Source organism: Oncorhynchus tshawytscha, linkage group LG27, assembly GCF_018296145.1.
Source record: "Oncorhynchus tshawytscha isolate Ot180627B linkage group LG27, Otsh_v2.0, whole genome shotgun sequence".
Classification (NCBI taxonomy): Eukaryota; Metazoa; Chordata; class Actinopteri; order Salmoniformes; family Salmonidae; genus Oncorhynchus; species Oncorhynchus tshawytscha.
This window is the reverse complement of record NC_056455.1, coordinates 10,733,348-10,759,517: the sequence shown is the minus strand read 5'-3', so window position 1 is coordinate 10,759,517 and position 26,170 is coordinate 10,733,348. Positions and strand designations below refer to the sequence as shown.

The 26,170-nt window shown below is 41.1% G+C and overlaps 1 protein-coding gene and 1 pseudogene across 1 annotated transcript; one reads left to right on the top strand and one right to left on the bottom strand.

The window, feature by feature from the left end:
* Positions 1-889: 889 nt before the first annotated feature.
* On the top strand, positions 890-4,885 carry LOC112226042 (annotated as a pseudogene).
* A 10,910-nt stretch (positions 4,886-15,795) lies between these two features.
* On the bottom strand, positions 15,796-26,121 carry LOC112226043 (UNC93-like protein MFSD11). The gene is made up of 13 exons (XM_024390249.2): positions 25,990-26,121; positions 24,972-25,027; positions 24,704-24,811; positions 24,476-24,555; positions 22,450-22,546; positions 22,280-22,338; positions 21,939-22,086; positions 21,695-21,744; positions 21,465-21,530; positions 21,256-21,381; positions 20,979-21,153; positions 20,706-20,841; positions 15,796-17,276 (listed from the first exon to the last, which is right to left on the bottom strand). Exons 1-13 carry the CDS (start codon positions 26,077-26,079, stop codon positions 17,121-17,123), a joined length of 1,347 nt encoding a protein of 448 aa, XP_024246017.1. The 5' UTR covers positions 26,080-26,121; the 3' UTR covers positions 15,796-17,120.
* Positions 26,122-26,170: the final 49 nt, after the last annotated feature.

Below are 26,170 nucleotides of genomic sequence, written 5' to 3'. Positions count from 1 at the left end.
GTAAAAACAACATTTTTTTGATGTCATACATTTTTGCAAGCATATCTCATTTGCAGTATGCACAGTATGCCCAAAAATCATCCCCAATTACTGGCTTCAGCCACCCTTTAAATTCAGGTACAGACTCCCACTCTTTTCTGTACTTCTGGCTGTACAATTTTGATTGAGACATGTTGATTGATGTAAGTTCTGTTCAACGCAAACTACTGCTGCTGCAGTCAGCCAAAAATGATTTGCAATTTACTGAAATTGCTGCTGTCCTGCTGTTGTGCACGAGCTGAGCGCCTGCTGCTGACGTTACTCACAATGCACTTTTGGCACGTGTGTTGTGACAGAGAAAAATGTTTTTTTGTGTGTCATTTAGAGGGAAAATGCATTTTAGCGTTTGAGGCACGTTTCAAAAGTTTCTAAAAGTTCAAAATACATTTTTAAAAGTAGCTAAATTTGTTGCTAGGTGCTGTTTGAAAACAAAGTTGCCAGGGTACTCTGAAAACTTTCTAAATTGGCATCACTGCTTGCACGGGTCTACCTCTTCCCTTGTAGTTACGTTTACGATGTTTCTGGAAAACCATCTTGAAGCCAAGGTGCTACCGCCCCCAAGCGGACTGGTAGACCAAAAGCGTCTCAAGCAAAAAGGCAAACATAGTACAGTAGCTATGGTTTAGCTTGGAAACTATGTGGCTCGGTGTTCCATGTCTTTATCTGAAACCGGACTTCCCGGCAATAGATCAAGTTGCAAACAGATTGCAATATTATTAAGATGTCATTGATGGAATTCGAAGTTGGTAATCAACCATAAAACAAAAATAAAGCGTACGTGCGTGCGACATGGTCATACAAGGAATGGGGGCGAACTTCCCATGAAAGGTGTGTCCTATTGGATTTGTAATTTCCAGTAAGCAATTCGTCGTTGTCAAAACAGCAGTTCTTTCTATTTGTGTAAAGTGACAAATGACTGTTACCACTGTAGATCGTATGAAGACTATATACTGTTTTATAGATTCATTGTTTTTTCTTTGTTCTTTTAAAGGAATGAGTACTTCCTCAAAATTATAATATATCATTGTGTGGGTGAGTGACTTTCGTTTTGCTATATCTCTATGTAATCAAGGGAATCTAGTGGGAAAGTTGGGTCTATAAACAAAAGCAACAACTGCAGACCCACAAAAACCGTATTACTGACTTAATAGTCACTTACTTCTTCACATGTAGTCTATTTTAATGTGCAGGAATTTAAACACTAACATGAAACATTTTCTCTTTCCGATTTCAGATTGAATTATACTGTGTGGTTTACTCTAAAGTATTCAGCAACAATGTTTCTATTGATTATTATATTCACAAACTTTGGGACTTTGATAGCTGATGATGGTAAGCAGTCTTTTGTATATAGCCTATAAACATGTAAGTAGATTTAACCTCAGTATTTTTGCCTGATCATGATTAACATTTGACAAGCTTTTTGTTTGTTAATTACTTGTAGCAATGAGTGACAGAAATCTTCAATGCTTCAACGATTATGACAAAAGTATGGTTTGTCATTTTACAACTGACAAGTCTAAGTGTGCTGAATACAACATGACATTGGAATTATTGGGCTCGCAAAATATGTAAGTTTATGATTGTTTAAGTTTTTCTATTGTCAATGTTAATCTCACCAAGAAGTCCTATTTAATTTAAAATCTGCATTATTATTCAATTTATTTCTCAGAGGCCAGAATGATTGTACTTTCAAGGAAAAGGAGAGGTCCAATGATGTTTTCAAATGTGGATGCTCTATTGATCCAATGGTCCTTATTATTGGGGAGGAGTTTAATGCAACACTTTGGAATTCTGGGAAGCGTCTAAATTCCAAAATCCTCTGTATCAAATGCAGCAGTGAGTTGCATCTACATATGCAGATTGCTATTTGAAAATTAATTACTGTTATAAAGAATATTGCATGAAATTAAACCATTCTTTAATTGATTGATATGCCAAACCATCCCTGTCATTGTCCTATACAGTAAAACCCAAAACCCCCACCATCCAAAAGGTGAAACCAACAGAAAATGGGAATTTCCTGGTCAAATGGAAGACAAACTACTCTGATGATGCACCGTTTTCTAAGGACTTGATTGCCGAATTGAGCTACAGAAAGAAAGGAGAAACAGATGAGGTAAAGGAGGGTGATATACAGCATTCCCCCGTTCGCTGTCACATCACAATGACAACATTCCCTCTAGCCCTTTCCTTTGTTCCGACAGGTGTCCAAAAATGACTCAACATCTCCCCATGAATTACTTGGCAGAGACTTGGAGCCAAACACCATTTATGCTCTGAAGGTCAGAACCTATACTGACATGAGCGGCCGTTTCAGTGACTGGAGTGAAGAGTTGGAATTCACCAACCGTAAGTGAATAAATTAGATTTATCATCCATGGGTTTTCAAACCTTAATTTCACTTTCACCTTGTAGCTCATTGTATATTCTTCTCTGCTCCACAGCTGCATCATCTCAGAAAGTACTCCAGATTGTCATTGTTTTCAGTTGCATTGCTGTTATCATCATCACAAGTGCTTTATTTTGGTGCAGTGTTAGGTAAGTTGTCCTGACATGTCTGTAGGTGACAGTATGTCTGTTTCCACAAACATTTGTTATCATACAGCTTCATATTGGCCCTATAGGCTTTCAAATCGTTCTATTTCCCCCCTCTGCAGACTCAAAACCAAGTTGTGGGATAATATTCCTAAATGTTCAAACCCAGACCTTTTGTATATGGTTCCAGGAGTGCCTAAGGTGAGGCTCCATCTCCAATTATAAACTGTGTGGTTTGAGCCCTGAATTCTGATTGTCTGAATGCCGTGGTATATCAGACCGTATACCATGGGTATGACAATAAATAAATAAACTATTTTAGAATAGTTACATTCGTAACTAGTTTAGAATAGCAATAAGGCATGCACCTCAGTGGTTTGAGCTATATTGCCAATATACCACAGCTACGGGCTTTGTCCAGGCACTCCGCGTTGCGTTGTGCAGAACAGAACAGCCCTTAGCCGTGGTATATTGGCCATTTACCAAACCTCCTCAGGCCTTATTGCTTAAATATTCTACGTTTAAATAAACTGTAAACCTTCATTACTTTCATACTGTAATTCCTTCCATTTGTGTATTTGCATTTAGTGATGTTTGTTCTCCACCACAGGTATTGTCTCCTCCCAAAATACCTTTATCCTCCATCTATGTTGATTCTTCAAAAATGGACACTGAAGGAAAAACATGGTGAGCTTATAGATGCACTATAAACATAGCAAACTGAAAAGGTGTCTTCGGGTTCAGTCCTATTCGCGTGGGCAGTCAAGTCCTTGCAATGAAAATAAGCTTTAATCCACTGAAAGTTGCCCGCTTGTCTTTTCCCTACAGGACAAACCCCTCGATAGTAGATGGGAGCAGTGGAAGAGGTAGTGGCTCAGAGCTTGACTCATCATCTTCCCTGGGTTATGCCCACACATGTTCCATGAGCCCGGAGCCTAGTAATGTGCAGATCATTAGCCATCTTCAAGAGGCCCTGAGCAAAGTCTTTCCCAGCCTTGTTCCTTTGGACGGGAATCCTCAATCATTGCTTTTAGCCCCTCCTATGACAGATGATGGTACACAAATGAATTGCCCTGAGCCAAATACAGACATTGGTGTGTGTTCATCTGACTACAATCCTCTTCATTTCATGAGTGAGTCTAGAGGCTCTTGTGGGTCGTCTTGTTACAACAATATTACCTACTCCCCCTCAGTGCCCCTCAACTCCATTCAAGAGTTAACAACAAGCAAGACATCCTCATTTCCTAAGCAGCCTCTGCTCTTTTGTAACTCCTCCTACCATTCTGGTGAGGCTGAAGTGTTGAAAAATGCCCATTCACAGCTGTTTCTTGGTAGTGGTCAACAAGACCTTAACTTGTCCACTAACTGTGCACCCCTCTTGCAAACCGACTTTTCATATCACCTGTGTGATGGCACCAGTGATGATTCAGAGACTACCACTTCAGCAGAGGACACCAGTCTGATCTATGGCTCTAATGACAGCAATGTGTCCGAACCTCACAATGTTATCAGTGTCGTTGATGGATATCAGAGCTTCAGTGAGGCGGTCGGTAAGGACAATAAGAGAGGAACTGATGCCTTCATGGATGTGCCACTGCCACTTAAGGGTTTCCAGGATGTGGACAGTAGCGAGCCACTGATTTACGATGTGAATCCATGTTACCACAGCCTGCCTGACCCTGGATGCTGCCTTCCCCGAGTGACGTCGATTATCAGACTTTACAGAGCCTGGGACAAAATAGCCCAGATCAGTGGGTTTCAGACAAACTGCTGAACAAGTGTTTGGAGACTGAGATCCCTCAAAGCTCCATGAGGAACATGCCTCTAAATGTCATATCCAACTCACAGGAAGGACAATGTCCGATACCTGGAAATCCCTTTCTTACTGCTTTCTGTTCAGACCAAGCCATGCAAATAGACAATGACAGCTCCTATCATTGTGTGTGATTCTACGGTAGACACTTTTGCACTTCTCTTTACAATTTCTTTTATTTTGGGGACTTGAGCTCATATATATATGTTTTTTATATATTATACAAACAGTTTGAATACCATTCGGCCATGAAAATGCTGTAGCCTCAAGTCCAGAAATGTTCCACATTTTGGATGTACAGCTTCTGTAAATAAACATGTGTGTGTGGGGAAACTGCAACAGTTAATTGTTGAAGAGATATAACATGTCTTGTCTTTCCCTCATCTGTCTGAAGCATGTTGTTCATCATCTGGGATGTAAAGTAAATAAGGATGTGTACTTCAGTTGAAATACTGAGCAATAACATCTTGATTAAACATCAAGGTCGTCAAACTAGTCTCCAGCCTCTGAAAGTGACTTCTCTTCGAATGGCTTCCCAAAATAGTCAAATATTCAGACAGTTTCATTGCATCTGATGTTTGATAGGCTAAATAGTGTTACCAGTACAAGCCTCATGCAAACATTGAGGTTGAATTTCTGATGAAAAAAGTGGTAGGCCTACGTCCTTATCCTGCGCTGTTCCTTTAAACAGGCACATTGCAGCTTCCGTGGAAATACACGCCCAGAAAGTAGAGCCAGCCTCTGATGTCATAGATGTGTTGCGAATCAGGTTCAACAAAAAAATTGTCTTTGTTTAGGGTTATTTTCTGAGGATGAAGTTCATGTTTTGTAGTGTTTATTGTAGAAAACAGACTTTTCCCTTCAAAGCACTTTCAAATCAAATTTTATTGGTCACATACATGGTTAGCAGATGTTAATGCGAGTGTAGCGAAATGCTTGTGCTTCTAGTTCCGACCATGCAGTAATATCTAACAAGTAATATAACAATTTCACAACAACAAAGGAATGAATAAGAATATGTACATGTAAATATATGGAAGAGCGATGGCCGAACGGCATAGGCAAGATGCAGTAGATGGTATAGAGTACCGTATATACATATGAGATGAGTAATGTAGGGTATGTAAACATTATATAAAGTGGCATTGTTTAAAGTGACTAGTGATACATTTATTACATCCCATTTTTTATTATTAAAGTGGCTAGAGATTTCAGTCAGTATGTTGGCAGCAGCTACTCAATGTTAGTAATGGCTGTTTTACAGTCTGATGGCCTTGAGATAGAAGCTGTTTTTCAGTTCGGTCCCAGCTTTGATGCACCTGTACTGACCTCACCTTCTGGATGATAGCGGGGTGAACAGGCAGTGGCTCGGGTGGTTGTTGATGCGTTGTGCAGACCTCACTACCCTCTGGAGAGCCTTACTGTTGTGGGCGGAGCAGTTGCCGTACCAGGCGATAATACAGCCTGACGGGATGCTCTTGATTGTGCATCTGTAAAAGTTTGAGTGTTTTTGGTGACAAGCCAAATTTCTTCAGCCTCCCGAGGTTGAAGAGGTGCTGTTGCGCCTTCTTCACCATGCTGTCTGTGTGGGTGGACCATTTCAGTTTGTCCGTGATGTGTACGCCGAGGAACTTCGAACCTTCTACCTTCCAGACTCATATCAAACATCTCCAATCAAAAATCAAATCTAGAATCGGCTTTCTATTTCGCAACAAAGCCTCCTTCACTCACGCCGCCAAACTTACCCTCGTAAAACTGACTGTCCTACCGATCCTTGACTTCGGCGATGTCATCTACAAAATAGCTTCCAATACTCTACTCAGCAAACTGGATGCAGTTTATCACAGTGCCATCCGTTTTGTTACTAAAGCACCTTATACCACCCACCACTGCGACCTGTAAGCTCTAGTCGGCTGGCCCTCGCTACATATTCGTCGCCAGACCCACTGGCTCCAGCCCATCTACAAGTCCATGCTAGGCAAAGCTCTGCCTTATCTCAGTTCACTGGTCACGATGGCAACACCCACCCGTAGCACGCGCTCCAGCAGGTGTATCTCACTGATCATCCCTAAAGCCAACACCGCATTTGGCCGCCTTTCCTTCCAGTTCTCTGCTGCCTGTGACTGGAACAAATTGCAAAAATCGTTGAAGTTGGAGACTTTTATCTCCCTCACCAACTTTAAACATCTGCTATCTGAGCAGCTAACCGATCGCTGCAGCTGTACATAGTCCATCGGTAAATAGCCCACCCAATTTACCCTACCTCATCCCCATACTGTTTTTATTTATTTAGTTTTCTGCTCTTTTGCACACCAGTATCTCTACCTGCACATGACCATCTGATCATTTATCACTCCAGTGTTAATCTGCTAAATTGTAATTATTCGCCTACCTCCTCATGCCTTTTGCACATAATGTAAATAGACTCTTTTTTAATGTATTTTTTTCCTACTGCGTTATTGACTTATTGTTTACTCCATGTGTAACTCTGTGTTGTTGTCTGTTCACACTGCTATGCTTTATCTTGGCCAGGTCGCAGTTGTAAATGATAACTTGTTCTCAACTAGCCTACCTGGTTAAATAAAGGTGAAATTTAAACAGAAAAAAATAAAAATACTGTCCCGTTGATGTGGATAGGGGATGCTCCCTCTGCTGTTTCCTGAAGTCCACGATCATCTCCTTTGTTTTGTTGACGTTGAGTGTGAGGTTATTTTCCTGACACTACACTCCGAGGGCCCTCACCTCCTCCCTGTAGGCCGTCTCGTTGTTGTTGGTAATAAACCTACTACTGTAGTGTCGTCTACAAACTTGATGATTGAGTTGGAGGCGTGCATGGCCACGCAGTCATGGGTGAACAGGGAGTACAGGAGAGGGCTGAGAACATACCCTTGTGGGGCCCCAGTGTTGAGGATCAAATCAAATTTATTTATATAGCCCTTCGTACATCAGCTGATATCTCAAAGTGCTGTACAGAAACCCAGCCTAAAACCCCAAACAGCAAGTAATGCAGGTGTAGAAGCACGGTGGCTAGGAAAAACTCCCTAGAAAGGCCAAAACCTAGGATGAAACCTAGAGAGGAACCAGGCTGTGAGGGGTGGCCAGTCCTCTTCTGGCTGTGCCGGGTGGAGATTATAACAGAACATGTCCAAGATGTTCAAATGTTCATAAATGAACCGGCCAGGCAGAGACAGCAAGGGCGGTTCGTTGCTCCAGAGCCTTTCCGTTCACCTTCACACTCCTGGGCCAGACTACACTCAATCATATGACCCACTGAAGAGATGAGTCTTCAGTAAAGACTTAAAGGTTGAGACCGAGTTTGCGTCTCTCACATGGATAGGCAGACCATTCCATAAAAATGGAGCTCTATAGGAGAAAGCCCTGCCTCCAGCTGTTTGCTTAGAAATTCTAGGGACAATTAGGAGGCCTGCGTCTTGTGACCGTAGCATACGTGTAGATATGTACGGCAGGACCAAATCAGAGAGATAGGTAGGAGCAAGTCCATGTAATGCTTTGTAGGTTAGCAGTAAAACCTTGAAATCAGCCCTCGCCTTGACAGGAAGCCAGCGTAGGGAGGCTGGCACTGGAGTAATATGATTTTTTTTTTTTTTTTAAATGTGGTTCTAGTCAGGATTCTAGCAGCCGTATTTAGAATTTAGATTGGAAAGCAGCTGCGGTCATCCCCTTCTTCAAAGGGGGACACTCTTGACCCAAACTGCTACAGACCTATATCTATCCTAAGGTCTTCGAAAGCCAAGTCAACAAACAGATTACCAACCATTTTGAATCTCAACATACCCTTTCTGCTATGCAATCTGGTTTAAGAGCTGGTCATGGGTGCACCTCAGCCACGCTCAAGGTCCTAAACGATATCTTAACCGCCATCGATAAGAAACATTACTGTGCAGCCGTATTCATTGATCTGGCCAAGGCTTTCGACTCTGTCAATCACCACATCCTCAATGGCAGACTCGATAGCCTTGGTTTCTCAAATGATTGCCTCGCCTGGTTCACCAACTAGTTCTCTGATAGAGTTCAGTGTGTCAAATCGGAGGGTCTGTTGTCCGGACCTCTGGCAGTCTCTATGGGGTGCCACAGGGTTAAATTATTGGACCAACTCTCTTCTCTGTATACATCAATGATGTCGCTCTTGCTGCTGGTGAGTCTCTGATCCACCTCTACGCAGACGACACCATTTTATATACTTCTGGCTCTTCTTTGGACACTGTGTTAACAACCCTCCAGGCAAGCTTCAATGCCTGTCACGCCCTGACCTGAGTATTCTTTGTTTTCTTTATACATTTTGGTTAGGTCAGGGTGTGACGAGGGTGGTATGTGTGTTTTTGTCTCATCTAGGGTTTTTGTATGTCTAGGTGTGTGCCTAGTCTAGGCATATTGTAGGTCTATGGTGGCCTGGATTGGTTCCCAATCAGAGGCAGCTGTTTATCGTTGTCTCTGATTGGGGAACCCATTTAGGTTGCTATTTTCCAGTTTGGGTTCGTGGGTTACTGTCTATGTGATGTTGCATGTTAGCACTCAGTTTCAATAGCGGTCACGTTCGTTTTGTTATTTTGTTTAGTGTACTTCGTGTTTTTCGTCATTCATTAAAAGTATGTATTCACACCACGCTGCTTTGGTCTCCTCACTACGACGATCGTGACAATGCCATACAACTCTCCTTCCGTGGCCTCCAATTGCTCTTAATTACAAGTAAAACTAAATGCATGCCCTTCAACCGATCGCTGCCTGCACCTGCCCGCCTGTCCAACATCACTACTCTGGACGGCTCTGACTTAGAATACGTGGACAACTACAAATACCTAGATGTCTGGTTAGACTGTAAACTCTCCTTCCAGACACACATCAAACATTTCCAACCAAAGTTAAATCTAGAATTGGCTTCCTATTTCGCAACAAAGCATCCTTCACTCATGCTGCCAAACATACCCTTTTAAAACTGACCATCCTACCAATCCTCGACTTCGGCGATGTCATTTACAAAATTGCCTCCAATACCCTACTCAACAAATTGGATGCAGTCTATCACAGTGCCATCCGTTTTGTCACCAAAGCCCCATATACTACCCACCATTGCGACCTGTACGCTCTCGTTGGCTGGCCCTCGCTTCATACTCGTCGCCAAACCCACTGGCTCCATGTCATCTACAAGACCCTGCTAGGTAAAGTCCCCCCTTATCTCAGCTCGCTGGTCACCATAGCATCACCCACCTGTAGCACACGCTCCAGCAGGTATATCTCTCTGGTCACCCCCAAAACCAATTCTTTCTTTGGCCGCCTCTCCTTCCAGTTCTCTGCTGCCAATGACTGGAAAGAACTACAAAAATCTCTGAAACTGGAAACACTTATCTCCCTCACTAGCTTTAAGCACCAGCTGTCAGAGCAGCTCACAGATTACTGCACCTGTACATTGCCCATCTATAATTTAGCCCAAACAACTACCTCTTTCCCTACTGTATTTATTTTATTTATTTAGCTCCTTTGCACCCCCTTATTTTATTTCTACTTTGCACATTCTTCCACTGCAAATCTACCATTCCAGTGTTTTACTTGCTATATTGTATTTACTTTGCCACCATGCCCATTTTTTGCCTTTACCTCCCTTATCTCACCTCATTTGCTCACATACAGTGCCTTGCGAAAGTATTCGGCCCCCTTGAACTTTGCGACCTTTTGCCACATTTCAGGCTTCAAACATAAAGATATAAAACTGTATTTATTTGTGAAGAATCAACAACAAGTGGGACACAATCATGAAGTGGAACAACATTTATTGGATATTTCAAACTTTTTAACAAATCAAAAACTGAAAAATTGGGCGTGCAAAATTATTCAGCCCCCTTAAGTTAATACTTTGTAGCGCTACCTTTTGCTGCGATTACAGCTGTAAGTCGCTTGGGGTATGTCTCTATCAGTTTTGCACATCGAGAGACTGAAATGTTTTCCCATTCCTCCTTGCAAAACAGCTCGAGCTCAGTGAGGTTGGATGGAGAGCATTTGTGAACAGCAGTTTTCAGTTCTTTCCACAGATTCTCAATTGGATTCAGGTCTGGACTTTGACTTGGCCATTCTAACACCTGAATATGTTTATTTTTGAACCATTCCATTGTAGATTTTGCTTTATGTTTTGGATCATTGTCTTGTTGGAAGACAAATCTCCGTCCCAGTCTCAGGTCTTTTGCAGACTCCATCAGGTTTTCTTCCAGAATGGTCCTGTATTTGGCTCCATCCATCTTCCCATCAATTTTAACCATCTTCCCTGTCCCTGCTGAAGAAAAGCAGGCCCAAACCATGATGCTGCCACCACCATGTTTGACAGTGGGGATGGTGTGTTCAGGGTGATGCGCTGTGTTGCTTTTACGCCAAACATAACGTTTTGCATTGTTGCCAAAAAGTTCAATTTTGGTTTCATCTGACCAGAGCACCTTCTTCCACATGTTTGGTGTGTCTCCCAGGTGGCTTGTGGCAAACTTTAAACAACACTTTTTATGGATATCTTTAAGAAATGGCTTTCTTCTTGCCACTCTTCCATAAAGGCCAGATTTGTGCAATATACGACTGATTGTTGTCCTATGGACAGAGTCTCCCACCTCAGCTGTAGATCTCTGCAGTTCATCCAGAGTGATCATGGGCCTCTTGGCTGCATCTCTGATCAGTCTTCTCCTTGTATGAGCTGAAAGTTTAGAGGGACGGCCAGGTCTTGGTAGATTTGCAGTGGTCTGATACTCCTTCCATTTCAATATTATCGCTTGCACAGTGCTCCTTGGGATGTTTAAAGCTTGGGAAATCTTTTTGTATCCAAATCCGGCTTTAAACTTCTTCACAACAGTATCTCGGACCTGCCTGATGTGTTCCTTGTTCTTCATGATGCTCTCTGCGCTTTTAACGGACCTCTGAGACTATCACAGTGCAGGTGCATTTATACGGAGACTTGATTACACACAGGTGGATTGTATTTATCATCATTAGTCATTTAGGTCAACATTGGATCATTCAGAGATCCTCACTGAACTTCTGGAGAGAGTTTGCTGCACTGAAAGTAAAGGGGCTGAATAATTTTGCACGCCCAATTTTTCAGTTTTTGATTTGTTAAAAAAGTTTTAAATATCCAATAAATGTCGTTCCACTTCATGATTGTGTCCCACTTGTTGTTGATTCTTCACAAAAAAATACAGTTTTATATCTTTATGTTTGAAGCCTGAAATGTGGCAAAAGTTCGCAAAGTTCAAGGGGGCCGAATACTTTCGCAAGGCACTGTATATAGACTTGTTTCTACTGTATTATTGACTGTATGTTTGTTTTACTCCATGTGTAACTCTGTGTTGTTGTATGTGTCGAACTGCTTTGCTTTATCTTGGCCAGGTCGCAATTGTAAATGAGAACTTGTTCTCAACTTGCCTACATGGTTAAATAAAGGTGAAATAAATAAAATAAATAAATAAAATTGAGCACTAACTGAAGTTAATTTAGTGCCTTATCCAGGCAGCCAGAAAGTAGAGCATTGCAGTAGTTTAACCTAGAAATAACAAAAGCATGGATACATTTTTCTGCATCATTTTTGGACAGAAAGTTTCTGATTTTTGCAATGTTACGTAGATGGAAAAAAGCTGTCCTTGAAACAGTCTTGATATGTTCTTCAAAAGAGAGATCAGAGTCCAGAGTAACGCCGAGGTCCTTCACAGTTTTATTTGAGACGACTGTACAACCATTAAGATTAATTGTCAGATTCAACAGAAGATCTCTGGATCAGCGGGGTGGAGATGTTGGAGATGTTGTTTCCTCAGTCATTTAGCTCAGTTACCTTAGCTGTCTTGGGAACAGGAACAATGGTGGCCCTCTTGAAGCATGTGGGAACAGCAGACTGGGATAGGGATTGATTGAATATGTCCTAAACACACCAGCCAGCTGGTCTGCGCATGCTCTGAGGACGCGGCTAGGGATGCCGTCTGGGCAGCCTTGCAAGGGTTAACACGTTTAAATGTTTCTCCTCACGTTGGCTGCGGTTAAAGAGAGCCCGCAGGTTTTGGTAGCGGGCCCTGTCAGTGGCACTGTGTTGTCCTCAAAGCGAGCAAAGAAGTTGTTTAGTTCGTCTGGGAGTAAGACGTCGATTTCTGCGACGGGGATGGTTTTCTTTTTGTAATCCGTGATTGACTGTAGACCCTGCCACATACATCTCGTGTCTGAGCCGTTGAATTGCGACTCTACTTTTTCTCTATACTGATGCTTAGCTTGTTTGATTGCCTTGCGGAGGGAATATCTACACTGTATTTATTCGGTCATGTTTCCGGTCGCCTTGCCCTGATTAAAAGCAGTGGTTCGCGCTTTCAGTTTTGAGCTAATGCTGCCATCAATCGATGGTTTCTGGTTGGGGAAGGATTTAATATTCGGCGTGGGTACAACATCCCAGATGCACTTGCTAATAAACTCGCTCACCGAATCAGCGTATACATCAATGTTGTTGTTCGACGCTATCCGGAACATATCCCAGTCCATGTGATCGAAGCAAATCTTGAAGCGTGGAATCAGATTGGTTGGACCAGCGTTGAACAGACCTGAGCACGGGCGTATGACAGTAGTTTTTTTTGGAATTGTTAGTTAGATTACTTGCTCGTTATTACTGCATTGTCGGAACTAGAAGCACAAGCATTTCGCTACACTCGCATTAACATCTGCTAACCATGTGTATGTGACAAATAAAATTTGATTTGATTTGATTTGATTCCTGTTTTAGTTTCTTTCTATAGGCTGGGAGCAACACAATGGAGTGGTGGTCAGATTGGCCGAAAGGAGGGTGAGGGAGGGCTTTGTATGCGTTGCGGAAATTAGAGTAACAATGATCCAGGATTTTGCTGGCCCGGGTCGCACATTCGATATGCTGGTACAATTTAGGGAGCCTTGTTTTCAGATTAGCCTTGTTAAAATCCCCAGCTACAATAAATGCAGCCTCAGGATATATGTGGTTTCCAGTTTACATAGAGTCCAATGAAGTTCTTTCAGGGCCATTGAGGTGTCTGCTTGGGGGGTATATACACGACTGTGATTATTGTCGAAGAGAATTCTCTTGGTAGATAATGCGGTCGGCATTTGATTGTGAAGAATTCCAGGTCAGGTGAATAAAAGGACTTGAGTTCCTGTATGTTGTTATGATCACACCACGTCTCGTTAATCATAAGGCATACACCCCCTTCTTCTTCTTACCAGAGAGATGTTTGTTTCTGTTGGTGCAATGCGTGAAGAAACCAGGTGGCTGTACTGACTCTGATAACGTATCCCGAGTGAGCCATGTTTCGTGAAACAAAGAATGTTACAGTCTCTGATGTCTCTCTGGTAGGCAACCCGTGCTCGGATTTCGTCTACCTTGTTGTCAAGTGACTGGACATTGGCAAGTAGTACACTCGGGAGCGGTGGGCGATGTGCCCGTCTACGGATCCTGGCTCCGTCTGCCCCTTCTGCGGCGCCTTTGTTTTGGGTCGCCTGTTGGGATCCAATCCAGTGTCCTGGGTGGTGGACCAAACAGAGGATATGCTTCGGAAAAGTAGTATTTCTGGTCATAATGTTGGTAAGTTGACGTTGCTCTTATATCCAATAGTATCTCCCAGCTGTATGTAATAAGACTTAAGATTTCCTGGGGTAACAGTGTAAGAAATAATACATAAAAAAACAAAATACTGCATAGTTTCCTAAGAACATGGCCGCCTCGCTTCATCACTGTGGGCGCTGGTGAAGCTTGAATAAAGATTTACCTGACTAGTGACACACAGAGCGATGGTTTACCATGCAGAAAATTGTGAGGCGTGTGCCACACTTTAACTATCAATAATAGCATACCGTTGGAATGACTGAGGCATTCAGCATAATTTCTTTCACGGTATTGTGGTGGTTTTATGACTGGCTGGTTTTGAACAAATGCCAAGATAGAAGTGTGGAGACACCGGAGGGGATTGTGAAAGGCCATTTTCACAGCTACGTCATACTTCGAATGCTTTGGACAGGAAATGCAAGTGATGGAAATGACTTTTCACAGGCTTGAAAAATTGAATTTTGTTGAGGATTAAAAGGCAGCTCAAAGGTTGTCTTGAAAATGTGAATTTATTGAGTTATTCTGTCATTGGCACCACTTTCTGTTATTGCCATTTAATACCACAAATACCTATGTACTTCTCTGTGTTGCAGGCACGTTAAGCTTAGGTCCAGTTAGTGTTAGAAATACCAGGGAGGTGCTTGTAGATTCCAATAGGTAATGTACATTTCAGGACTTATACCACACATTCTTCTTTATGTTTGTATGCAAAGGATCAAGTTGCACAATTGACAAAATAATAGCACAAAGAATGAACACTTTAGGATTCTGATTATAATGCAATCAATACTCAATTACCTGTGAAGTACTGTGGGATCTATGGTGCCCTCACTGGTCCAGTGCTTCTCTAAGGTCGTCATCCACCTCTATGATTTATGGGCCCTGCTCTTGAACCTTGCTTGGAAAACAAATTAACTGCAGTGATGTCACATCTTCCTGCCAGTGATCAACATTAAAATGTCATTTTTAGAGGGAGAAAATATACATGACTTTTATGGAGTACTAACAATGAAATAACTTTTATCCGGTTCTTTTTAGCTTTCTATCTAAATTGTTGCAAGTGTAATAAAATGTTGGACATCGATGCATTTGAAGGTGAGCATTTGTAATGGAAAATATTTTAGGCTGAAAGTCTGCATCACCTTTAATATGTACCCAGTGGTGTAAAGTTCTTAAGTAAAAATACTTTAAAGTACTACTTAAGTAGTTTTTTGAGGTATCTGTAGTTTACTATTTATATTTTTGTCAACTTTTACTCCACTACATTCCTAAAGAAAATATTGTATTTTCTACTCCATACATTTTCCCTGACACCCAAAAGTTACATTTTGAATGCTTAGCAGGACAGGAACATTGTCTAATTCACGCGCTTAAAGAGAAAATACCTGGTCATCCCTACTGCATCTGATCTGGCGGACTCACTAAACACAAATACTTTGTTTGTAAATGATGTCTGAGTTGTGGAGTGTGCCCCTGGCTAACTGTAAATGTAAAAAGCAAGAAAATCGTGCCGTCTGGTTTGCATAATATAAGGAATTTGAAATGGTTATACTTATTTTATTTTTTTGATACCTAAATACATTTTACAAATTACAATTTACTTTTGATACTTAAGTATATTTAAAACCAAAATTCCATTTTCCACTTTTACTCAAGTAGGATTTTACTGGGTGACTTTCACTTGAGTCATTTTATATTAAGGAATCTTTACTTTTACTCAATTATTTGACTCAATTCGGTACTTTTTCCACCAATGTATGTATCACACATTTTATATAACGTGCAGTACCAGAAAGAACTTGCAATCGAAAACAGCACACGCAATTTATTGCCATGGTGGGAAAAAAGAGAAGGGCATTATCATGAGGATGCAAATATCTCTGCTTGGACTGAGTTAACATATAATTTTCCTGCATATAAGAAAAGGAGAACCGCAACAGTATAGGTGCAACCTGGCAGTCTTTAGAAAGGAATAGTTGAAATAGGAGTTTAATTAGAGTGCTTTTTATTGTATGATCAACGTTAATGTTTCCTTCATTCTGATCTAAATTGATGCCTACAGTTGTATTTTAGCACCATCTCCTGAGCATAATGTGTATTGCACGTTGTTGTCCCACACAATAACCTCTGATAATGATTGTGCAATGTAGAACTTCAATTCCCAGTAAAAATGAAAGTGTTGCACTTGCCCAGTGACGTCTACCAACACTTTGGGAGACACAAACCGAAGAAGCACAAGTAAGCGCAGCTGTTGGTTTAAATGTTTAAACATCAGATTGTGTTTGTACCTTCTCGTTGACTCATACAAATAGGTTAATTTAACCAATTTTGTTTTTTCAAAGTCTTTATAAACAGATACAAGCAACCAAAACATTAACAGGCACTTAGTATGCATGACTGACAACATTTTGAAGTGTAAAATGTAAAATATAATAAAATGGAAGTAAAAGGATACCATAAATGTTAATGCATATAGATGTATTTTTTTTAAACTACTCTACTACATGCTATGGGCACTGAAAATATGTTGTACAGTAATTGTATTATTACAAGGCACTATATATATATATATGTTTTTTTAATCACTGGATAAGCTCTTGTAAGCTTTGGCATGGTGGATGTTGAGAATTGTCATTGACTAAATTTGAACAATTTTGTCTATCTATACACATTTCAACACAGCATTAAATTTAGAGGTATACATCAATATCGTTTCCCATACATACTATAGCTAGCGTGTTTTCGTCACTAATAACATATTTTCTGAAACAGTAAGTTCATTATATAAGCCTCAATATTAACATTTCTTCTAAAAATAATTCCATCACGTTATGAAATGTATGATGTATTATAACACTACCATAGAATTTGCAACAATGAGACTATCTTAAATAACAACCCTGAGAGCAATGCATAAAGACAGCCAATACATCAGGTGAGTGGTTACGTCTTATATTACACATACACAATCCTATTGGAAAAGTTTTTTTTTTTAAATTACATTTACTCATGTTATAATTAGTGTATTATGCAAGATAAGTTAAAGCTAAGATATTGAAGGTGCAAAGTATCTTTCCTGTTAAAAAAACAAGAAATGTAAGTCATTTGACTGTGCCCGTGTTGAAATGATGGGTCCTAATACTCTTGTTGTAGGTCTACAGAGAAGTTCTGTATTCTTTCCACCATGAAGAAGCAGAGTGTTCCAGTGAAACCCAGGATGACCATAATGAGCAGTTGCCATGTCAACAGCAAGTAGCCACTGTAGAAGAAGGCAACTGCTGCAAAAATGGACTGGCAAAGGAAAGAAGAAAACAAAAACTTGTTGAAAGTAATACAAAAGAGTTGACTTTGTGTTACTACTCTGTCATAGTAATGTATGAATTGTGTCTTAGATTGTGAATTCTTACAGAATACTAATGTAATAAACTAATTGGTACCTACAGCTATAAAATAACAATAACGCATGTTTGAGTGGCTAAATAGACCGACACAAGAAGGCCTTCAATCGTCCTTCACTCTAGTTATTCTTACAGTATAACAACACGAGGGATACACTACCGGTCAAACATTTTAGAACACCTACTCATGCAAAAGGGGTTTTCTTTATTTGTACTATTTTCTACATTGTAGAATAATAGTGAAGACATCAAAACTATGAAATAACACATATGGAATGTGTGTAACCAAAAAAGTGTTAAACAAATCAAAATATATTTTATATTTGACATTCTTCATTCTTCAAATAGCCACCCTTTCCCTGGTGACAGCTTGGCACACTCTTGGCATTCTCTCAACCAGCTGGAATGCTTTTCCAACAGTCTTGAAGGGGTTCTCACATATGCTGAGCACTTGTTGGCTGCTTTTCCTTCACTCTGCGGGTTGACTCATCCCAAACCATCTCAATTGGGTTGAGGTCGGGGGATTGTGCAGGTCAGGTCATCTGATGTGGCACTTTATCACTCTCCTTCTTGGTAGAATAGCACTTACACAGCCTGGAGGTGTGTTGGGTCATTGTCCTGTTGAAAAACCAATGATAGTTGGACTAAGCGCAAACCAGATGGAATGGTGTACCGCTGCAGAATGCTGTGGTAGGCATGCTGGTTAAATAATAAATCACAGACAGTGTAACCAGCAAAGCACCCCCACACCATAACACCTCCACCTCCATGCTTTACGATGGGAAACACTCATGCGGAGATCATCTGTTCACCCACACCGCGTCTCACAAAGACACGGCTGTTGGAACCAAAAATCTCCAATTTGGACCAGACCAAAGGACAAATTCTCACTGGTCTAATGTCCATTGCTCATGTTTCTTGGCCCAAGCAAGTCTCTTCTTATTCTTGGTGTCCTTTAGTGTCCTTTCTTCGCAGTAATTCGACCATGAAGGCCTGATTCACAGTCTCCTCCGAACTGTTGATGTTGAGGTGTCTGTTACTTGAACTCAGAAGCATTTATTTGAGCTGCAATTTCTGAGGCTGGTAACTCTAATGAACTTATCCTCTGCAGCAGAGGTAACTCTGGCTCTTAAGTTCCTGTGGCGGTCCTCATGAGAGCCAGTTTCATCATAGTGCTTGATGGTTGTTGCAACTGCAGTTGAAGCAACTTTCAAAGTTCTTGAAATGTTCCATAATGACTGACCTTCATGTCTTAAAGTAATGATGGACAGTAGTTTCTCTTTTGAGCTGTTCCTGCCATAATATGGACATGGTCTTTTACCTAATAGAGCTATCTTCTGTATACCCCCCTACCTTGTGTTGTGACAACTGATTGGCTCAAACACATTAAGAAGGAAAGAAATTCCACAAATTAACATTTAAGAAGGCAAACCTGTTATTTGAAATGCATTCCAGGTGACTACCTCATGAAGCTAGTTGAGAGAATGCCAAGTGTGTGCAAAGCTGTCATCAATGCAAAGGGTGGCTATTTGAATATATGTTGATTTGTTTCACACTTTTTTGGTTACTAAAAAAGTTACTAAACTCTCACTGTCAACTGTGTTAATTTTCAGCAAACTTAACATGTGTAAGAACATAACAAAATTCAACAACTGAGACATAAACTTAACAAGTTCCACAGACATGTGACTAACAGAAATGGAATAATGTGTCCCTGAACAAAGGTGGGGTCAAAATCAAAAGTAACAGTCAGTATCTGGTGTGGCAACCAGCTGCATTAGGCACTGTAATGCATCTCATCCTCATGGACTGCACCAGATTTGCCAGTTCTTGCTGTGAGATGTTACCCCACTCTTCCACCAAGGCACCTGTAAGTTCCCTGGACATTTCTGGGGGGAATGGCCCTAGCCTTCAACCTCCGATCTAACAGGTCCCAGACATGCTCAATAGGATTGAGATCCGGGCTCTTCACTGGCCATGGCAGAAACTGACATTCCTGTCTTGCAGGAAATCACGCATAGAATGAGCAGTATGGTTGGTGGCATTGTCATGCTGGAGGGTCATGTCAGGAGGAGCCTGCAGGAAGGGTACCAGATGAGGGAGGAGGATGTCTTCCCTGTAACACACAGCGTTGAGATTGCCTGCAATGACAACAGGCTCAGTCCGATGATGCTGTGACACACCGCCCCAGACCATGATGGACCCTCCATCTCCAAATTGATCTCGCTCCAGAGTACAGGCCTCAGTGTAACGCTTATTCCTTCGACGATAAACACGAATCCGACCCCTGGTGAGACAAAACCGCGACTCGTCAGTTAAGAGCACTTTTTGCCAGTCTTGTCTGGTCCAGCGATGGTGGGTTTGTGCCCTTAGGCGACGTTGTTGCTGGTGATGTCTGGTGAGGACCTGCCTTACAACAGGCCTACAAGCCCTCAGTCCGGCCTCTTTCAGCCTATTGCGAACAGTCTGAGCACTGATGGAGGGATTATGCGTTCCTGGTGTAACTCGGGCAGTTGTTGTCATCCTGTGCCTGTCCCGCAGGTGTGATGTTCGGATGTACCTATCCTGTGCAGGTGTTGTTACACGTGGTCTGCCACTGCGAGGATGATCAGCTGTCCATTCTGTCTCCCTGTAGTGCTGTCTTAGGCATCTCACAGTACGGACATTGCAATTTATTTACCCGGCCACATTTGCAGTCCTCATGCCTCCTTGCAACATGCCTAAAGCACGTTCACGCAGATGAGCAGGGACCATGGGCATCTTTCTTTTTGTGTTTTTCAGAGTTAGTAGAAAGGCCTCTTTAGTGTCCTAAGTTTTCATAAGTGTGACCTTAATTACCTACCGTCTGACGGCTGTTAGTGTCTTAACAACTGCTCCACGGGTGCATGTTCATTAATTGTTTATAGTTCATTGAACAAGCATGGGAAACAGTGTTTAAACCCTTTACAATGAAGATCTGTGAAGTATTTGCATTTTTACGAATTATCTTTGAAAGATAGGGTCCTGAAAAAGGGATGTTTCTTTTTTGCTGAGTTTACATGATTCCATATGTATTATTTCATAGTTGAGATTCCTTCTCTATTATTCTACTAATAGAAAATAGTCTCTATTATTCTAATGTAGAAGATAGTCACACAAAAAAAAAACTTGAATGAGTAGGTGTTCTAAAACTTTTGACCGGTAGTGTACATCGGCCTACGCATACCTAAACAGCCATAATCAACTATACAGCAATGAACTACACCCAGCGCACCACAGTATCAGTTGCTGGTACATATGTTTTAGTAAACGATCAGCTGTATCATGCTCTCTCGGGGGTTACCTGGATGAATTTGAAGATGGCAAAAGCAGGCGCGCTTTGCTCAGCATAAACACGCCCCAAGATGCTGTACAGTTGAGTGTTGAAACAGCTGTCACCGAGTCCAAGCAGGAAACTACAGAGCAATGCGATAGAGATACTAGGAAAGATAGGAGATAGGAGACGCTCAACTGTGAGGGGGTTACAACAGGTCATTTTCAACTGACATGATTTCTGATTAATATAAAAACAATATACAGCCCTGCTTTTATTGTTTTGTTTATATTAAAGAAATACCTTGGTGTCAGATATGGCTTGTTCAGTGTGCTAGTTTTTAAAACCACAGGGGCATCATCTGGGATGTTGAGGTAGATCAAGTAGAAGGCGACAAAATGGACGACCATCCCCAGGAAGACCACAGATGTCCGTCTGAAGCGGTTATTCTTACATACTAGTCCAAAGACTCCTCCACCTGACAAATCACATCAGATTACTGTCAAACTAGTTCCTTGTTGGATTGTAACAGCAACATAAGAGTGATGGGTAAAAGTTACACTGGGCAACACAAACCTACCAACTATCTCTCCAATCCCCAACACGATTCCAGAGATCCCAATCAAGCCTTTAGCTGCCGCTCCAAACTCTGTTGTTGCCCCGATACATGTCCCATATACACCACTGTAGAAAGATAGCTCCAGACCTATGATGACAACACACTGGTAAAAACACTATTCCTCTGAAGGAAATGTCTGGACTTTTGGTTGTGCAGTACAATCTACTTACCACTGTATGCCATGCAACAGCTCAGAAGCAATATGGTTTTGGTTTTGAGCAGTTGTAGGATTGTCTCTGAAGAGAAGGAAACACACAAGGAATTGCTTTAGATGACTAACAGGATAGTAAAACAGTGAAACAACATAAGCAAGGTAACCGATGTGCCCTTTAACCCAAAGGAATACATCAATGATTGATTGTATAATAACAAATGTGCCTGTGAAGCTACATTGACTTACTGAATTCTGACTTTGCATCTTGTACTGCAGAGTTGGCTCTTTGCTTATACCTGCCAAACATTAAGATGGAAAATGATCAAATTAGCAAGACAAATACATTATTTATTTTCAATACTGTGATATTCAAATTCATAGCAGAATGAATAACCATCATTTAAAACAGAGACACCAAACGCAGTGCCATAGATTCCCATTGAAATAAGGGTACAGTGAGAGAGTACTGTCAATTAATTAGGAAACTAACATCATGCGAGATGAGAGCAAAGGCTGGCCTTCTTCCTCATTGAGCATCTCCTCCTCTGGTGGAAGAGTCTTTCTCAGAGCCAGGAAGCTGAGTGTTCCCAGCACTGAGGTAACCAGCAGACCAATAAAGATAGTCTTTCTGCTCCTATCTGAGAGGGACATCAAGAACAAACGAAACAGTGTCAAACAGAGAACACACATTATTACTAAGTAGGGCAACAATATTGGAAGGACGTATGAGTCATATCCTTAATGAAAACAAAGATGCAATTGCAAGTTTTCATTAATGTTAGCTCTCTTTTCTCCATATTTTCCCATTGGATGATCTTCACATGCACATACCTGATATTTCCATCCTTCCATTCCAATCAAAATAAATGTAAAGATTGCCAAATAACATGCTGAAAAAGAAAACAATGTGTTACAATTACACCTTCTGCTCTAGGTCACCAAATAATGGAAATTACTGCCATTATTATGTAGCCTACCATTAATATATACTATTAATATACCTGCACTGTAAAAGGGCCCAAAACATCCCTGTGTTCCTATTGATGGTGGAAGCATCGGAGTTCTCCACAAGGAAGTGTCCTTGAGCTGTCCAAAGCACTGATGAAAGGGATACAAAGAGTAAGTGAGAGAGGCTGATTGGGAACTGCAGATGTAATGAATAGAGATGGTTGCTATTTGATGACATTTGAATTGATCAAAATGCATTAGCGGGGAACTATTCAGGAAAAATGTGTCTATTTTATTTGGCACAAACTAACATTATCAAACAATTTGGTTCATCTGCTCTAAGAATTCTCATTTAGCTCTCCCGTTTGTAAAATGTTTGCTTTGCTTGCGATCAGAGATAATGAACATAACCCCGGCATTTCCCTTTTATGTAAATCATTAACAAGCTCCATTTCAGACATCATAACCATGGTAACCTTTGTCCAAAGCTCAGCAACTGACAAGACAGACTCTATACTCTTTACCATGCATGCAGGTCATGTCTCCTTGTTGATTTGATCTGCCGTACCCATATTGATAACAGTTTATAATACTGTGTATTTACTATGGCATTTGATCTACTTACAAATCATTATTCCGACAGCAAAAAAATGGGTACAACTCAGTTTACAAATGTGTTAGGAATGAATGGCATGCATAAGAGAATAGCAGACTCCAGATGCATGTAGAGAATTTTGGATTGGATTAGGCATATGCACAGAGGTGAAATATACACTACATGACCAAATGTATGTGGACACCTACTCGTTGAACATTTCATTCCAAAATCACGGGCATTAAAAGGGAGTTGGTTCTTCCTTTGCTGCTATAACAGCCTCCACTCTTCTGGGAAGGCTCTCCACTAGATGTTGGGACATTGCTGCGGGGACTTGCTTCCATTCAGCCACAAGAGTGAGGTTTGGCGCAATTAGGCCTGGCTCACAGTCAGCATTCCAATTCATCCCAAAGGTGTTCATTGCAGTTTAGGTCAGGGCTCTGTGCAGGCCAGTCAAGTTCTTCCACACCGATCTCAACAAACCATTTCTGTATGGACCTCGCTTTGTGCACTGGGGAATTGTCATGCTGAAATAGGAAAGTGCCTTCCCCAAACTGTTGCCACAAAGTTGGAGGCACAGAAATGTAATTGTATGATGTAGCGTCAAGATTTCTCTTCAAGTAAAGGGTCTATAGTCAGAAACATGAAAAACAGCCCCAGACCATTATTCCTCCTCCACCAAACTGCCGGTAGTGCATCCGCCAAACCCAGATTCGTCCGTCAGACTGTCATATGGTGACGTATGATTAATCACTCCAGAGAACTTGTTTCCACTGCTCCAGAGTCCAATGGCAGCCAGCTTTACACCACTCCAGCCGACACTTGGCATTGCACATGGTGATCTTAGGCTTGTGTGCAGCTGCTCGGCCATGGAAACCCATTTCATGAAGCTCCCGACGAACAGTTATTGTGCTGATGTTGCTACCAGGTAGTGAGTGTTGCAAGCAAGGACAGATTATTTTTATGCACTACGTGCTTCATCACTTGGCAGCCACGTTCTGTGAGCTTGTGTGTCCTACCACTTCACGGCTCAGCAGTTGTTTCTCCTAGACGTTTCCACTTCACAATAACAACACTTACAGTTGACCGGGGCAGCTTTAGCAGGGCAGAAATTTGACAAACTAACTTGTTGGAAAAGTGGAATCCTATGACGGTGCCATGTTGAAAGTCACTGAGCTCTTCAGTAAGATGATTCTATTGCCAATGTTTCGCTATGGAGACTGCATGGCTGTGTGCTCGATTTTATACACCTGTCAGCAACGGGTGTGGCTGAAATAGATAGATCTACTAATTTGAAGGGGTGTCCACATACAGTCCTTTGTAATATAGTGTATATGACTTTATACCAAACTGTCATGTAAATCATGACAGTTCAATGTAATTTGTGCTAACATGAAATGATGTGAAGGATTCTGTAGATTCTGTAGTAATGTTAACCAGATAGCAGAGGGAACAAAGGAGAGATCCCATGAAACCGGACTTACTGGCTGCTCCTATGCCGATTAGTACTGAGGTGAAGTAAAAGGACCATGTTGATGGGGTGATGAATACAGCTACGTAACCACTATGGAAAAGAATGGAACCATAACAAACAACAGCACGTGACCTTGTTATAACTAGACAACTACTTCAGACAGAAATATCAACCAACTACTGACCTGCAAATAGAAAATGAATGTGTGTGTGTGTGGGGGGGGATTCTTGATACTCACCTGTAAAGAATTCCACTGAAAAACATTGTAAACTGTGGTCCAATTATTGCAACAACAGTTGGAGCTAACAAATTTGAAAATGAAAAAATTCCATAGATGATTCCAAGGCTGTTGTACAAGGACAGAAAGAAAACAGCACAGAGAAAAAAGTTTAGTGTCTGGTATAAGGGTCAATGATTCTGAAAGATGCACATTATCTCCCCCACTCATTTTGCTGAGATAATGTGGTTTTCCAATGTGTTGCCTATGGTAACACCATCCAACTCACCTGTGATAACCACTTCCAGTGAAGGTATCATTGTCCAGGCTTTTAACTATGGTTTGCTTTAAAATAGAGGAGAAATGGGATATTAATGTGAATCATATGAACATAGAAAATATGTTCTCAAATATTGCTGCCACCACTACCTATGTGCCCTGTGGAGATTGATGTTTACATGTATTCATTTGAGTAATTCCTTTGGCATGACAATCTATTGACTGATGAAGAAATTGGAAACACAAGATGCGCCTGACCCAGGACTCCTCCAACAATGCACCACTGACAAGGCTGCTGAGGACATCATGTGAGCTGGAAGATGCACAAGAAAATAAACTGATGCAATTTATCATGGGGTAAAAGTTCTTAAACGTGAGAGTCAAAGTCAATGGACTTGAAAAAAGCAAAGCATCACTGCAAAATGACAACAATTTAAATCAATTTTTATTGGTCGCATTCACATATTTAGCAGATGTTATTGTGGGTGTTGCGAAATGCTTGCGTTAATAACTCCAGCAGTGAAGTAATACCTAACATTTCACACAGATCTAAAAGTAACAGAATGGAATTAAGAAATATATAAATATTGATGTACCATGAATGATAAACAATTATAACATGTCTAATGTAACCACTTAAGATATAAAACAGCTACCAAATTTAGATAGCAGTTATCAATGGGTAACTGTCCATTGTCTCAAGTGAAATGGACTATTTAGCAAACAAAACAACTGATCAGTCAATATATTACAAACATGTCAAATGACAACATATATTATATTTCTGATTAATTCGAGTATGTAGCCTACATGACAGGTAATTTGAAGGGGAGAGGTCAAACAGCTGTCAATTTCAGATAAATTAGCTAGTTAGGAAGTTGCTGGTATCTGAAATATCATTGGGTAGGTGTGAATTTTCTCCAGTGATATTGACTCAAGCAAACAAAACAAATTACCAGTCAATATAGTTTGCCTAGGCAACGACTTCAGTTTAGGTCACACAGGTGAAAGTGTGTTCTTTGACTTACTTCAATGTTTCCACAGGTGGTGAAAGCAGTGAAAATGAACAGAAATCCTAGTCCCAGAATGACAACGTTGTAAATCCTGAGATCTGCCATGATTATATTATTCTTGCACCACCTTTTAGTAGATGTCCCAGATCGCTACACAGCACTCAATGCAATGAGATAAGATTATTCCAACAGTTAC